Source organism: Cydia fagiglandana, chromosome 20, assembly GCF_963556715.1.
Source record: "Cydia fagiglandana chromosome 20, ilCydFagi1.1, whole genome shotgun sequence".
Lineage (NCBI taxonomy): Eukaryota > Metazoa > Arthropoda > Insecta > Lepidoptera > Tortricidae > Cydia > Cydia fagiglandana.
Window position 1 is genome coordinate 12,986,023 of NC_085951.1, and position 17,483 is coordinate 13,003,505.

Consider the following 17,483-nt stretch of genomic DNA (forward strand, 5'->3'; position numbering starts at 1 on the left):
TTTCGGGTATAGGCCTCCTCCATATCTTTCCACCTTTTTCGGTCTTTTGTCGTGATCAGCCAATTTTCTCCGGCTGTGGCTATGATCTCCCTGGACCATCTTGTTATGGGTTTTCCCGCCTTCCTTTTGCCATGGGGTCCTGGCCACTTTGTGACTTTGTTGGTCCATCTGTCATCTGTCAATCTTCCTATGTGGCCGGCCGGTTAATAATACTACTAAACCATATTTCTTTAGACACATAATATAATCTTTAAATATGGTATATTTGGGGGCAAACTGATCAGATGTTATCCATACAACTTATTATAGTATATCAAGTATATATGAATATAAAAACTTCCCAGGAGTGACTGTTTCTTTAAAGTAAAAGAAAAATATATTCAGTTTTAATATTTGAGACAGCAACTTAAAATAAGTTGTTGTCTTTTGAATTTCCTCAACTGAACAAGTAAAATTAATAAGAGATAAATGCCTCAGGGGCCTATTTTAGATTTAAGCTAGTTATTAATTTCGTTTAGTTGTACCACTGTATATATATTGTTTGTAAATAAATGATCTTACATAAGAGATATTAATTGCATGCAGTTGTTTTTAGTACTTTACTAGATTCATAACTGTTATGAATCTAGTAAAGTATGAGCTTAGTATTCAGTATACTAAGTCACACATGCTGAGATGAAAATTAGACAAATGGAGCAAACAAGTTACCCTATGGTACCCAAGAGACGGAAGAAGAAAACAAAAACATCCAAAAACAAGATGGGTAGATGAAATCCGCTTAACCTTGGGGCCCCACTGGTCCAGAGTTGCAGAAGACAGAGTACAGTGGAGAATGTTGGAGGAGGCCTATGCCAAGAGGCACACCGAACTGCGGGACATTTTGTAGAAAACAAGATAACATTTAAAAAAAAAAGCTTTTAAACCCAAGGATCGGAAACAAAAGGCTATATAGAATATAGAATACTAAGTCACAATTGAATAGTGTAATAATGGCAGTTTTAGGAATTTAATTCCCTGGATTCTCTTTACATTTAACATTTTCAAGTTGTAACATGTAAACAGGTCGAATTCTAATTTCAATTCCGTCGCTCACTTACACAGGAAACATTTAGAGCTAACTTCCTTTCTAACTAATTTCGCATTACCAATGTGTCATTCATTTTTTGTCTAACACCGAACCACGCTACCGCACTTTCAGAAAACTAGGTTAAAAATAAACCGGTACTTACTTCTCTAAGACGAAGCGTAGCGCTATAAACACCAGGGCCATGGGGATCGGAAGAAAAACATGCCGATGGTCGGTATAGGTGACCGTTTTGTCTGGGCCCGGCGCTATATCTGCCCACGTAGTGTTGGGCGGCAACCACACGTCTTCGTTCCAAAAAGCATCCAAAAACGGGCGAAGCATCGCGAAGTTATTATAACAGAACACTGGTTTTCACTCCGGAAGGTTTGACTGATAATTTGCGGTAATGATATGCGGGCCAAACGACACGCGACGCGATGGAGTAGGTACTGAGCTGAGAATTGACAGTTCATTGACTTTTTTGACACATGAACACTTGACATTAGAATTTGACGTTTTAGAGGCGTTTTTTTTTGTTTCGTCAACAAGCATGTTGATTGAACGTTCTTACTTGCATGGTGCGCATTAAGCATAGAAGTAGCATCCTATAGAAGTGGTATACGCGTGCCTCCGTGAGGGACAAAACATACGCAAATGCGACACTGTGATTGGTCGAATTCATTTGTTGCCCACCATTATCAAAACTAAAAAAAACCGGGCAAGTGCGAGTCGGACTCGCGCACGAAGGGTTCCGTACCATAATGCAAAAAAAAAAACAAAAAAAAGCAAAAAGAAAACGGTCACCCATCCAAGTACTGACCCCTCCCGACGTTGCTTAACTTTGGTCAAAAATCACGTTTGTTGTATGGGACCCCCATTTAAATCTTTATTTTATTCTGTTTTTAGTATTTGTTGTTATAGCGGCAACAGAAATACATCATCTGTGAAAATTTCAACTGTCTAGCTATCACGGTTCGTGAGATACAGCCTGGTGACAGACGGACGGACGGACGGACAGCGAAGTCTTAGTAATAGGGTCCCGTTTTACCCTTTGGGTACGGAACCCTAAAAAAAGGTGGGGAACAAATAAAATGTGAGACTGTGACAAGGACAAACAATAATAGCGCTTTCGCTGCTACTCCTACTGAAAGATACATAAGACTATCCCGTTCTGTCAGTTATCCACACCACTCATGCCCAATCCAGTTTAATACTACATAGATTAATATGGCATTATATTTTATTAAGCAAGTATTGCACATGCACAGTGTGCAAATAAAGATGGTCAAGCAAATCTTGTTAACCCTTCGAACGCCCGTGTCAAAAATTTGGTATTGATAGATGGTCAAGCAAATCTTGTCAGTAGAAAAAGGCGCGAAATTTAAATTTTCTATGAGACGCTACCCCTTCGCGGCTACATTTTTCAAATTTGCCGCCTTTTTCTACTGACAAGATCTGCTCGACCAAGTAGAATTAATAACCTTGAAATTGTAAATTAAAGTTCAAATTGTCTGTGACGTATACGGGACAAGGCAGTCGACGGGTTAATAGAAAAAGGCGCGAAATTCAAATTTTCTATGAGACGATATCTCGTCGCGCCAACATTTTTCATATTTTCCGCCTTTTTCTACTGACAAGATTTGCTTGACCATCTATAAACACTATTGAATAAAGTTTGAGGATGATATCCGCCTAGGTTTGCTTTTTCTCGGATATGTCCCAATGTGGAATCCAAAGAGTAAAGTATATGGTGGAATCCATCGGAGGTCGGCCGGGTGGAGTTTCGAAAATCATTCGTGGCAAATGAGTCATCGTTATCCTTATATTTTTGCACAAATAAGCATTCGTTCAACTCGCAGCCACTATGAACGAAGTTTGGAAAGGGTTTTTTTATAGATCTTTATAATAGATCTAGTGAGTGACAGTCACAGTCACAGCAGATTATAAGAAAACAATGGTTTATAGGTGTCGAATTGTGTATTATAAATATTTCAATACAAATGCAATTTAACCATAAACAAACGCCGATATTCTTCTTATAGTAAAAATATAAACCACTTCTCTGTAAACTTGAAACAAAGTGTCAAAACGCAACAGCAGGGCTGTAACCGCGAAAATCGAAGTTCGCAAATTGCGGGCATCTTTCTCTGTCACTCTAATTACGCCTTCATAGGAGTAAAAGAGAAAGTTCCCCGCTATTTGAGAATTTTTATTTTCGCGGTAGGCCCTCAGAGATCAAGTTTAAACAATTTAACTCTCCACTGACGTTTTTTAACGCGAAAACAACAACCTTAGTTAATATAGGTAAGTCAAAATATAAATACTGAGAGGCTACCGTGAATTCTCGAATGGTGTTTCATACATAAATGTCGGTCCGCGGGCCGCTCCAGTGTGTGAGTGAGACAGCACTATTCACGTATATAGCGATGTCCCGTTCGCACGCAAATGCGGCGAAGACGTATTAAGCCCCCTCCAGACTATGCGCGTGAATCGCAGACAGCGAAATCGACTCCACACTCGCGTTCGCGGCTTCGCCCGCGATTCACGCGCATAGTCTGGAGGGGGCTTTAGAATAAGACCTATAGGGATGGAGATAAACCTTCAAATTTCGATAATCACAGTAGCCGTCCAGAGGCTTCTACAGCGAATACTGAAGTACGCAAATTCGGCACCTTTCTCTTTTACTCTAATTAAGGCGTAATTAAGGTGACAAAGAAAGATGGCCGCAATTTGGTAACCGCGGTGTTCGCGGTTATAGCCAAGTGAACGCGTTTAAAAACTGTTGTGAAAAAGCACCCTTAAGTAGTTAAGTTCTATCAATAAGTAACATTATTATTTAAATCATATCAACTTTCCTAATAACAACATATTTCAAAGGCACGAAACTATTATAGATGGTTTCAACTCTTTTTGATACTTAGACACATGGATAAAGCGTCCGAACACGGTAGTGTGACTAAATAGTTATTTGTTTTACAAGGGGGCAAAGTTGTTGTTTAACCGCTCGTGCTAAAATTGATACCCGAGCAAGCGAAAGATTCCAAAATAAATGGAATCTTGAGCGTTGCGAGGGTTTCAAAGCACGAGGGTTAAACAAAATTTGCCCTCGAGTGAAACACAAAATTTTTCACCACACCAACCCGAAGCAAATATTAAATGTAAAATATCAAACAAAATCAAACCAAATCAAATCCAAATGAATGTTATTAAATATTTATCATCCAAAATCATCATTTAAAAGTCAATTCTACCAGCAAACATAAGAAAACAACTCAAAATTTGCATTTGATTACTTTGCCTCACATGTGGATAAAATGCAACTTTGCTATTCGTTTTCGAAGTGCAAAGTAAGACTTTCCGAGTTGGTGTGGTGAAAATATTTATATTTAACCAGTAAAATCATTTTCATAATTTTAATTTTTAACAAGCAGAAACGTCTGCAAACGTTGCTATTAAGCTTAGAATAAATTTAAAAGTGGAAAAATTACTGTCTTGGGTGAGACTTGAACTCACGGCCTCTGGATCCCCGTTTAAGAAGCCGGCCGTTGGATGGCCGTTTAAGAAGTGTAACACTCTTACGGTAGATGTCGCTAAGGGTCCCCTTGACCTATAATATGGTGGAAAGATTTGCTGGCTGGGGATGAGGTCATGGTGGCTCAGATGGCAGAGCGCTGGATTATCGATCCAGAAGCCGTGAGTTCAAGTCTCACCTAAGACGGTAATTTTTCCACTTTTAAATTTATTCTAAGCTTAAAATCATTTTCTTTATAAAAGTGACACAAGTAAAAAACAAGGTTATTATGTGACGTTGGCGTCCAATTTACAAGAAATCGCATGCAATATTAGATACATTGGAGGCTAATTATGTAGCCCACGCAGTGCAAGTGTTATTTTAAACGTCAAACTTCTATGAAATTATGACGTATATATAACACTTGCACTGTGTGGGCTGTCAAAATCACTGCAGACTTTTCTTGGTCTAACTCTAACAATCACGATCACAAGTTTGCTCATTACAAGTCGTGGTAATGCCACTTTTTAAATATAATTTTACATGTTTACATTAAGCGGGGACAATTGAATATACAGGGTGATTCAAGAGACGTGAGCAGGACTAACACTGCGCATTTCGTAAATTATAAGCAACTGCTTCGTATCGGTATTAGTGAGGTTAACGTTAATTTTCTAGTCGTGTTGAAAAAAAAAGCTATTAATTTATTTACGACATGCATGGTCACCCTAAAATTAGACTACTAAACTAGGTACCGATATTGTGTCAAATTGAATGAAATCACTGTCATCACGGTCTGGTTACTTTTGAAATCTCGTATCTCACTCAAGTTTGACAGTTTATTTTCTTCGTAATCAAAATGGTGTCATTACGGTTAAAGAGGTTTTATGTTTATTAAGTAGGTCTTGTAGGGTGACCATGTTTGTAGAGAATTAAATTTGCCCTCACCAAAAATTTAAAAATAGGAAAAAGTGAGGTTGTTTTGCCTTAATACAACGGTGATTGATCAATTGTCAATTACTGAGTGTGCAGGATTAGTCCTGCTCACGTCTCATGAATCACCCTGTATAGTGAATTATTAAACATATAAAGATACCTACACTGGTATGGTTAGGTTTTTTAAGGTGTCCGAAAGTTAAGAGGTATTTATTCATACAATTCTGACATTAAAAAAAATCTTACATAAGCATACAGTTAATGAGAAAAAACTGTTCATGTCAAGGTTCTTACAGATTACCAGTTCGCCGGACGATATCAGCCTGTCAGTTAATCACAAAAGGTGACAGTTCCGAACAACTGACAGGCTGATATCGTCCGGCGAACTGGTAATCTGTGGGCCCCTTTATAGCATTGATTAGGGAATGCAAATCGGTTATAACCGATTATTTTGTCAAAATTTCATAACCGAATATTGGAAACTCGAATAACCGGTTACGGTTATTTGCGGTTATTTATTTAAGACTTACATTGTATATTTTTATCATCTAATGGCTACAAAATCCCGCCATTTTTGGCTGTGACTATAATTTTTGTCATTAATAACAAAATATACTAAATTTACTTCCCTTATTTATGAAATATTTTTATTGAATATTGTATCACGTCCAAGGTCATATTTTACTTTTACTGTATTTAGTGCGTTTTATTAAAAAACGAAGACTTTTACTCACATTCCCTAATACTGTAGGTACTAAAATAAAACATTTTGGAGTTTTTTAATTACTTCATTGTAAATTTATAATTTTTCTTCGAAAATAACCGTAACCGATTATAACCGATATTTGGTTATTTTTCGGGCATAACCGTAACCGAAACCGGTTATGAAGTTTGGCCGGTTATTGCATTCCCTAGCATTGATCTTTTCCTATAGGAAAATTTATTAATAACAAGTATCGTCATTTGTAGAAAAATTATGGCGGCAAATTATTATTTAAATAGGCATTATCAATACAGGCCATAATTAAAACATTAATAAAATTTAAACAAAAAAAAAAACAACAACCATAGATTAACATTAATAATAATTAAAAAAAAACCTAAACAACTATAATTTCATATTCTGATACAACAGATTTTTATAAAAGAAATACTGGACTTCATAAATTTGTCTTAGAGCTAAGAATACAGATGTAGTGTATATTGTTTTCCATCGTATTTTCTCGGAACCATTCGTATTTGTCATGCTAATTCAGTCAACCTCAGTACTTTTTGTACCGAGACTGACTGAAATGGCAAGACACGTTCGTATGTTTCCGTGAAATAACGATGGAAAATAATTATGCACTACATCTGTAGAATAACTAACGTGGCCTTGAAAAATAATATTTACATGTCATTCACAGTATAAAAAAATCTATGATTTTTATCTGTACTAGTTTATATTTTGTTCTAATTCTTTGCAAAAAAAGAGGCAAACATATTTTTTTTTAATAAAAATTATTACCGTTTTCTTTTAGGCAACTGGAGACTAAAGCATGTAATAATAATAATACAGAAATATGACGTTCTTACACAGAAGGTACTATGTTGCATAAACCTACCACGAAAATCTAAAATCTAAATTTCGTTATCTAACTCTTGCTTATTCGAGAGGCAGAGACATAACGAAAATTCGATTTTCTGTTTCGCGGTTGGTTGTGCTTAAGGCAACCGACCAACATGTTAGCTCTTTTAAACGATGTACCTTTTGCTTTAGAACGACACAATTTTACCTACTTTTTTTATAAAATTCCTATCCTATAACAATTCCTAAGCTTTTTTAAGCATATCTTTGGGTGTTTGCGTAACAGTAAATAACGTAGGACTAATGTAATCTAAGTGCGAGGCCTTAGGGGGGCAAATTTAGACGATTAAGGCCAAAACTATTATATTTAAAAAAAAAGCATAGTTTGGGATTAAGTAGCAAGCTTGTATACACGGTGTAACATGAGTAAACCGAATAATTTTAACAGCGTATTCCTGAGCATATTTAGAGACAAAAATGTCCTATAAACTTTTTTTTAAAAACGCCTAGTTTCAGAGATAATATTAATTTAAAAATAAACAAGTTTTTGTTGTTACATAATGTAAAAGGCCTTTTTGATGGTAATGTTGCTGCTATGGGACGTAGTCTAAATATCCTTATTGATAGATGTCAAAAAGTGACAAGTAACACTTTGCAAAAAGGTTTTACGAAAAAAAATGTAAAAATCAATTGTAAGTAACAAGTTTACCAATAACATTTATTTTTTATGTACAAATAAGTACATTCAAAAAATTGAAAACACAAAACAAAAAAAGAATCTTTTTTTGTCGAAATTGACCTAAACTCATATTACATTTTTTCCTTCTTTTGACCTCAGAAATGCGTGGTTAAAATTATTCGGTTTCCTCATGTTACACCGTGTATAGCTGTAAGTACTTTAGAAAATGCATCCATAATACCTTATTTTTCGGATTTTTACATGAGCATACTTAAAAAAAAACAGACAAGATATTTCGTAAAATGAATTAATCGTTATTTTATTTGTCACATTACTTGATTTCACCAATTCTTGGTTCTTGGATAATCCAAATGTGACGTCCCACGGGTAAAGGTACCTTATGGCGGTTGGCGCTTACGCTATTATTAACGCCGCTCCAATATTATTGCGGCGCTATGCGACGTAAGCGCCAGCCGCCATAAGGTACCTTTTGCCGTGGAACGCCACAAATATTAAAATGGTGTGATGTGACATAGTGTGGATGAAACTGTTTCGTATTTTATAAACAAGCGAAATTGTACTTTCTACTATAATAGCATAGTTAAAATTAATCATTTTTCTTAAGCAATAGCACCTATGTAGATATTTATAGTAATGATATGAATCTGATGTTAACATGAACACTTATATTAATGTATGCACTTTAATTGCAAGAACTGTGCGTTTGTTATAATTATTGTAACCGGTTGGTGGCCGAAACCGGTATACCCTATAGAAAAACCGGTAAAAATGAAAGAATAGGAAAACAAAATTATCCGTGTTTTATTTAGTTTCATGCTAAGGTTTTAATTAGGTAAGGTAAGGCATCCAACAGGTATTGTAATTTTCTTTTTATGTTTGTTCGACGCTTTTAAACACTTAGTGTACAACAGACATATTTTACAATGAGGAATTGGTCACTCTAATGATATTCAGAATAAGAAAGAGACTGACCGCACTGAATAATTATTGAAACTATGCGAAACAAGCAATTATATCTCTTTTTCACACACGCACCTAAAAACCATAGACTAATTTAGATTTATCGAAAGGCTAACAATTTTTATCACCGTCGTATTCTAAAGGAATGATTTTGTAGTGTTGCGTGTGTAAAAGGCACTAACTAAGAATTAAATGAAATGACCTATCTACAAGTTGTCTATCTAGTATCAGAAACCACAATCTTAGTCTAATTATTTATTTCACAAATCATTTGATACCACAAATGACAATTGAAGGGATGTTTACAAAAACAACATAACTGACTACACTGGTTGACACCTGAAACGATTAACAATGTTCTTAAAAAAGTGTCAACCGCTCTAAGCAGTTATGTTGTTTTTGTCAAGATCCCTTCAATTTCAAAGTGATATAATCATATCATATAGTCATGAGAGGCCCATTATGCATTGTTCATAAGCTCAGACATATGTCAAAAAATAACTTAAACTGTTACTTCGAAAGTTTATACTATAATATAATATGACGCAAGCACATCTATCTATTCTAGCAAGTCCAAGGAAATAAGTAACTCTACTGCTCTAAGAAAACCGTTTCGATAGTGATATAATTTAACTACTCATAAAATGTCATAAATTCTATTAGCTCAAAACGGTACTCTACGAATAGTTAAATATAATTTTATAACATACCAAATATTATCTCACTCTTTGGAATTAATGGGTTTATTTAATATACAACCAGGTGAGAAAAGGCACGAATGTACCACTTTTGACACTGACGAACCTCTATAGAACATACACAGAATTTGATATAAATACTCACTGTGTTTGTACGGTCAACTTCACAAACATCATTACAAGCCAACGTTCCAGAAATATATTTACCCGACCTTATTGTCAGTGTCTTACAGACGTGTAAATATATTTTTGGAACGTTGGTTTGTTAAGATGTGAACTCGACTTTATCTCTATGACTTTAACTATTGTTCTCTCTCTCTACTCTCTCTTAATATTAGTCTGTCGCCATCAACAAAGTGTATCTTAGGACCACTTGCACCATCCCACTAACCTGAGATTAAGCAGTTAAATCGTTAACCCAGTGTCAAATTGTACTGATAAACATGGTAACAACAGGTTTAACCGGTTAACCCTGGATTAGTGGGATGGTGCAAGTGGCGTTTAGTGAGTTTACGGAAACAATAAAATTAAGTAGCCAAAAGGCATGGATTATTGATACACAATGATCTTAACCCTATTTATTATATAACCCTAGTGTATAACAATACATTTCCATGGTCGTCAGTGGATGGAACACAATGTTATTATTATACGTTATGTGAAGGCGGATTCAAATAAGAACCTAAAATATGTTATACATTTTTGATCGATGATTAATAATGAGAATTTAGCTTTATAATTTGTAGGTACAGCGAATGCAAACAAGTTTTCATAGTTATAATTTGTCTAAAAAAATATTAATATTTAACTATGGAAGCGTGTAGCTAATTTCAACTACGTAGTCCCATTCAAAAGAATATTTACAAAATTGGCCTAAAATAACAGTTTTCGTCGACTTTATAAACAGGTAAAATATTATCTTTAATCATTATAAGCCGAAAAAATATCACATAAACCGTAAAATATTTATTTTCTTTCAAATTTTATCATAATTTTCATTTCCAGTAAGTAACTCATTTGACTGTCAAAAGACTTTAAATTAAACTTTAGAAGGCAACGGATTTAATAAGAATTTAACTCACTTAACCAATAAAACATTGAGACACGTAGTTTTAAATAATCACAGAGTAGTTGTGCAATAGCAGTAATTTGTGATTTCGTAGAGAGTAACAGTAGTAAATACTAATGAGCAGGAGCGATAAAAAAAAATTAAGTATGTTACGAATAAATAATACAAGTAATTAATATGCGATGGCCTGATGGCATATGTACACTATATTTTTATATACATGCCAATTAGGCTTCGTTGTTGACATAGTAAAATGAAATTATAATTTAAAATTATGACATAGAACACAAAGTATTTAAAACCGGTTAAAGGAAAAACCAGTGTAGAACATCCGAGTAAGACCTGAAACCGGTTTTGCACAGATTTTGGCCAGTCAATCAACACTAAGAATAACTTTATAACTAGAAAATTGTCGTATTTCTTAGGCAATGAATTTGTTGGTCATTGATTTGCGTAACCTTATATAAGTAAAGATTGTACAGGTAGTGATGAATTAAATCTTATGTCATCATCTCCATAACTTGTACATGTACTTTTTATTAATGCATCATGACTTTGTTTTATTCATTAGCTTACATTATTTAGTACCAATTCCAATAGCTAATCCATTGCATAATATTATTATGGCTTATATTTATATGCGAAATACCTTTAACAAGGCAAGGCAATCGTGCGAATTCCTATGTATAATTAATATTAAGATAAATTTTTGGTTACTTTACAATTTTATAATTTAGATAAAGTAATAAGGGTCAGTTTTTATGGATTGATAAAGTTACTGCAACCCCACCCTTTTAATATGTAGCATTAAAAACTAAATTAATGATAATTAATTCTCTTTCACTGACGTTATTAAAATACCTACCTAACAAGCCATTTTGTTATTTTATCATCAATATCTACGTTTTGTTCAAGTAGAAGAATGCTTTTATTATAATTATATATGTAGGTATATTAAGAAACACGTATCTGCATTGACACTTAATTAAGAATATCGGAACACCAGCCGTTTATTCAATGTGTTAACAACTCTAAGGTACAATACGAAGTACAAAAAAATTAAAAGATGTAATTTAAGTACGATACGAGTAAAATTATATGTACACGAAAATGGAAAATGCTGAGGTAAATCAAAAGGTTTTGTTAAGAATTAATTGAATAAGGACGTCACGGATCCAATAAACTAAAAAAAAAACAGTTTTTAAATGTTTTATGTCAAATCCTACAGTCCTACTGCTTAACTCAATCGGTTCCCCAAGCAGGGGGGGAGCGGCGAGTAGCAGGCCTATAGCACAAATACAATATTTAAATACAACCATGAAACAAATCAAATTATTTGATTAAATATTTTGATTTTTATTAACAGAGACATTGTCTATTGTAATACAACAGTTCGTAATCGTCAGTTCGTTTTTAGATACAAATAACAAAGTCAAAATAGACAATATGTGGTCAAATTAAAACCAGGCTGTGTCCTAATAATCCAGTTTTTTAAAACCCAATTTTAATTCGCTACATTAATAAACCGATTTTTGTTATGGTATATAAATTTAACCGGTTTGTGTTAGTAAACCGGTATGGAAACAATCGTGAGAGTAGCTGGTATGCGACATATACAACCGTGTCGTCAAACAGCAGTCAGGAGTATGGTGTCGAAACATCTTAGTGTCAAAAGTGGCCGGTATGCGGTACGTACGAGTACAACCTGTTGTCAGCAGTCAGGAGCGCGCCCACTGCGCGCGGCGCGCCGTGCTCTATGTGTCTCTGCAACGGACAAACATATAAATAAGTCAATTTGATTTAAACACTATATAGTAGGTGTACTACACTATGGCTGTACTTCTTAATTTATAAAATGACAACGATTTTTGAAAAAGCACAGACAGCAAATAAAAAAAATGTCGGTCCCAACCTGTCCAGAATCAAAAGATTTTCAAAAACCACCCTAGGTTAGGGCACAGAAAAATATGTAAGCATAGAGTGCTCACTATATGGACACCTTACCATATCTCAAATTAAAAACTCATTATTAATAAGTAAGAGCCGCCTTGTACCGAGTGAGATCTCTACAGTGACTTAGTTTTCTATGGTGAGGACACAGAAAAGCCACAAATTCAAGAAAATTACTTTTTGTTGTTGACCCGGTTGGGCGTGCTGTGATTGGAGTAATGCGAGCTGTCACTGATGTCTGAACTCGAGCTGCGAATGTCGCCCTCCATCTGAAAACACAACACATCAATATTATTGGATGTCAGCAATGTTTTGATACCATTATCGCGTTCTAAAATGGTAAAGTAAACTCCTGACCATACGCAGAGCTTGTAGTATGCACAGTAGGAAGTTGAAGATGTCGTTAAAAACCGGTTTCCTTTAGAAAACATTAATCTGTTCGCTCTAAAAATAACCGGTTTACTCACCTGGCCAGCCTTAATAGTCTTATATGCGACTTGGAGAATCAACCACGTCCAGACCATATGCAGGGCTAGTAGTAGGCACAGTAGAGAGTTAAAGATGTAGTAGGCCGGAAACATTGGGACCAGCATCGGCGCGCGGATCACTGTACTGAAATTATACGGTAAGATTGAAAGTTTGAATTTTGAGTTAAAAAAAAAACAATCGAACTTTAATATTCTCACAGTACAGTTGTTTTTTAAACGGCATTGTTGCTTTGCCACGTGCCAAAGTTAGAAGCTTGGGCTCGTCATAAAAGAAACAATAGCTTTTGTTTAAAAGATTAGGGTCTTAGGCGTAAAAATCATTTGAGAAAATTCAAACTATAACTGACGTACACATTTGGCTTACCTCCAAATAATATAGAAGGGGTATATCCCCAACCTCGTCACGATCCAGAGTACAGTGAACACAGCGAACACGCAGTCGCAGAACCTTTGGTAGCCGGCGTACTTCGTGGCCTTTGCCGCCTGTAAAAAGATGCGTTACATAACGAGGGAAAGGCTGTAGTGATGGGACTTTAGAGATCATTGCGGGTTGCTAGATTACGTTTAGTTTTATTACCTACTAGAAGAAGTTGACGTATTTTGTAGTTTTGCAGACCATTAGTAAAACGTTATTGCAACAAACTACGGTCTACTTTTGAAAAAGGAAGTTTTTCATAACCGGTTAATTTTTTTTTAAGGAGAAGATTGTTAATTCGTCTGGAGCTATGGATTTTTTGTTTGTCCCCCGTTTTTCAAAGACTGAAGAGAGAGTTTGAAAAGAAAGCTTTATGCATTTGTTTTGGTGGGCATAAAGATCGTCCCATTATCAAATCATCAACACCTGATAATAATATCCTAGAAAATAATTGCGATCTCTTATCTCGATAGCAGAATTTGATCTGCCATCATAATCCTTATCAAACAATATCCATAAGTAAACTTTAGTCGCATCAAGCATCCCGCAAGGATCTCTAATCTAACATGCATTGCAGTCCGTTCCTCTCCCTCAAGACGCGGCTCTTAGGCATGCTAACCTTGCCTCAGTCTCATCAAAGTCATCATATTCTCGTAAGACTTTCAGATCATATTTTCCACCATAACATGAATTTACTACTGTAGTTTACTTTAACTAAGATTAGAGTAGTATTCGATGAAAGTAAAAATAGAAAACCAGTCGTCTATAATATGAACAGTGTAATAACCTGGCTTTAATCGTTTAAAATAATATAGTTTAATCTTACGAGAATATGTATGTGAGTATACATGCACACTCTTCCGCACCTAGATCCAAGCAGGGCTGCCTTAGGTCCAATCATACACCCAGTAAACTCAGTATAAGCGTTAATTTAGTTATATATAAATAAACATATAATAAATGGAGTCCTTAAATAGAAACCGTGTAAAAAGTATTCTACAAAAATAATAATAGAAATTGTGTTTATTTCAAACGTAATCATTGACTACTATGTAAAAATCGGTTTCTGTCATTACTTACACTAGCTGTGACGTTTTGCATTATACGTAGGTAATATCTTCTTAATTGGACATATAGTTGTAACACTTAATGATAACAGAATAAGTTGCCTTTTGCTTGAAACTATATAATTGTTAGTAATATTAGTAACTAACATTACTGGCGCAGTCGGCAGATTTTTACTTCTAAGCTCAAAGATTATTTAGCCCTGCTAGACTCCCTATTTTTTAAATGAATTTAAGTTGATAAAAATATGGTTCGTTTTACCTATCGATGTTAAAATAACTATTTAAATACTTATAGAAGACAGTAAATCAAAACTAGTTAGAAGAGATTCCCTATGTAAAAACTGCATTCTCCCTATTAAAAAACACCTGCATGAATGATTAGACTTTAAAAAAACCACCACATGACTGTTACTGAGTAACATTAGGTGAGGTTATTGGGCAAATGATTGATTCCAACCGATTTCATATAACTACTTACTACATACACCAAATTTTTAAACTACATTGCTGTTGTCTGTGTCACTCGACAAGGAAGTGAAAGGGATAACGTTCAGCGGACACAGCAACAAGACAAGCAAAGCGACAAAATATCACAAATCACATCGATTCTTTCAACCGAATCCTCAATTTGGCAAGTTATTTCGCCGGTCGACTGTTGACAATGACAATTCGGTCGACGTTACACATAAACTACAAATAAAACGAGTAAAGCTACGACATATAGAGGTGTCTGTGAATTTTGTGACTGATAGACGGGCACCGATAATAACAGAAACCTTGTTTTTTTTCACCGTCCAGCGAGAAAAACAAATACAAATAGTTTATTTCCAATAAAAACATAAGAGCATCAACATCAAAAATGGCGTCAAACTCGAATTTGCAAAACAAATACTACTGAAGTTGAATATGCCCGACATATTCAACACGCACACCTCGCACGCTAAACGTTGAAATACGGCATTGTATGGCATTTATGGATTTCGTCAATATTTATTTAGGTCTTGTAATTTTATTTTCTATAAATGATACATAACACATTTAATGTTAGTTATCCAAGTTCAGTAGTTCAGTACATACATTTTTTAGTGCAAATAAGATTCTGTTATTTTTATTTTAACTTGATTGTATTTATCTATTTGAAATATCATGATATTTAAAGTCAATAGATGAGAAGACATTTCTAAATGTCATCAACATTTCGATGCTTTCTTGTTATGTTTTTTTACTGTTTTTACAACAACAGTAACATGTTAAGTGTAAGTAGGGCAAATTGTCATTGTCATTTATGTCACATCGGTGAAATACAGGCATTATTGAAAATAAAAAACCGGTTTCTCTCAGATCTTAACTTTTTGGCTTTATAGTCTTATTCAGGATTGCTATCATTTTCGATTCTTATACAGAAAAAGTGGCTCAGGGGGCCTAGCCAAGATTACAATCGTTGATAGAAAATACAAATCTAAATTAAATATTGTATGGAAATAGTCATGTGATTCTTTCTAGCATCTGTCATCCCAATACTTTTTTATTTTCGTTTGGCATGTGTCGACGTACGATTTTCATCTTGGCTAGGTCCCTAGGCGTTAGGGAAAAATTTGTTTCTTCTACGTCACGCACTAAAACCATTCTTCAAATTTTCAACCTAAAAATATCACCTAAATCTTTATTTTTTCATTTAGAATCGAAAATGCTAACGATTGGGAGAAACGTTTAAATTCTGAGAAAAGCAGATTCTTAATATTTCATTTCGCTCTAAAACAGTATTTTTTCCCGATACCGCTGAATCTACATTTAGACGTATATAAAATCGGTTGTACATGTAACTGGCGGTAAGTGGCATGTCACATGGGGTCGAGCACTCACAAATGTTCGCCGGCGCCACAAGCGCGTCGCAATGGTCGCTTGCTGGAATCAAACATCTCATGGGTACCAAAGGTCCAAACCGGTTATTTTCGTATTAACCGGTTTTAGGTATTTCCGGTTGACATTTATTGGTTTTGATAATTTATTTTGAGTAGAGTAAAACAAATGTTGAAATGGGATGGAAAGTTTTTATAATGATATTTCAAAATATGGGCTGGATATGTCTGCCACATACAGTGGAATAGTAGCCCAAAATGATTATCAAGTGGGACCCACGGAACACAATAGCTGGTGCAGGATGAACGAATAGGAGATGGCGGGAAGACTAGATCGCATTCTATCCGGATTGGTGTACAAATAAAAGGGTCGAGTGGAAACAGGGTGAGGCCAGCAGTTGGACACTATATAAGTTAGCCAATTATTTTCTTCAAAATATAAAAAACCGGTTTCGACCTCTGGTGGATACTTGCTATGGCCATTCGGCATTCCATAAAACGGTAATGGTATATGAATGATCTATTCTAAATATGTCCTGAAAAATGAAAACACTATTCTAAATTTGTCTGTTTAAACACAACAGTTGCTAGCTTATTTAGAAGTACTAGCTTTATACAAGGTGTATTAGAAGCGAATAGACAAAGAAAATGCTATTAAAACAGCTCTTCTACATTTCAGAAGGAACTATTGAGAAAAGATGAGGAGAGAGTGCAGAAATATAGTTTTTTAAAGTCGGACCAAGGACAGTTTGCAGCGGATTTGATAGCCCACGCAGTGCAAGTGTCATTTATACGTCATAATTTTATAGTAGTTTGACGCTTAAAATAACACGTACACTGCGTGGGCTATCAAATCCGCTGCAGGCTTTTCATGGACTGACTCTGATTTTGTTTAACATGTACCTACACTTTTTATACACCTTATTTCTTAATTTTACTTATGTAATGTAAATATCTACATATGAAGGCTACTCTTCTAATATGAGAATGACAATGATGATTTTCCAATCATTCATAAATAGGACTTTTATAGGTTTAATCGAAAATGAATGACATATTTTGAACAAAATAATAACATTGTTAGATTCTGTGTTCTAGCATGTCTCTTAAATATTAAAGACATTCCAGAGATAAACGTACTTATCCTATACAGACTCCTACTTTTATCACCATCTGGATAAAAAGCACATTTTATTT

The 17,483-nt window shown here is 34.8% G+C and overlaps 2 protein-coding genes and 1 long non-coding RNA gene across 6 annotated transcripts in view; 1 reads left to right on the plus strand and 2 right to left on the minus strand.

Moving 5' to 3' along the window:
- Positions 1–1,519, minus strand: part of LOC134674494 (ceramide synthase 6-like) — a 34,451-nt gene extending 32,932 nt beyond the window's left edge. The window contains exon 1 of the mRNA XM_063532594.1: positions 1,230–1,519. Within this exon, the coding sequence (XP_063388664.1) occupies positions 1,230–1,408 (179 nt within the window). The 5' untranslated portion in view covers positions 1,409–1,519. The remainder of the gene's footprint in view (positions 1–1,229) is intronic.
- Positions 1,520–3,600: 2,081 nt separating this feature from the next.
- LOC134674501 (uncharacterized) lies at positions 3,601–11,033 on the plus strand. The gene is made up of 2 exons (XR_010099618.1): positions 3,601–8,152; positions 8,243–11,033. It is a non-coding gene; the product is annotated as an uncharacterized LOC134674501 (long non-coding RNA).
- Positions 11,034–11,144: 111 nt separating this feature from the next.
- LOC134674474 (ceramide synthase 6-like) overlaps positions 11,145–17,483 on the minus strand; it is a 55,316-nt gene continuing 48,977 nt past the window's right edge. For 2 of the 4 annotated variants that reach the window (XM_063532562.1, XM_063532561.1), the window contains 5 exons: positions 16,291–16,332; positions 13,310–13,428; positions 12,925–13,069; positions 12,635–12,726; positions 11,145–12,271 (listed from right to left, as the gene is read on the minus strand). In XM_063532562.1, the coding sequence (XP_063388632.1) occupies positions 12,262–12,271; positions 12,635–12,726; positions 12,925–13,069; positions 13,310–13,428; positions 16,291–16,332 (408 nt within the window). In that variant the 3' untranslated portion in view covers positions 11,145–12,261. The remainder of the gene's footprint in view (positions 12,272–12,634; positions 12,727–12,924; positions 13,070–13,309; positions 13,429–16,290; positions 16,333–17,483) is intronic. The other 2 variants (XM_063532564.1, XM_063532563.1) reach the window with 1 other exon arrangement.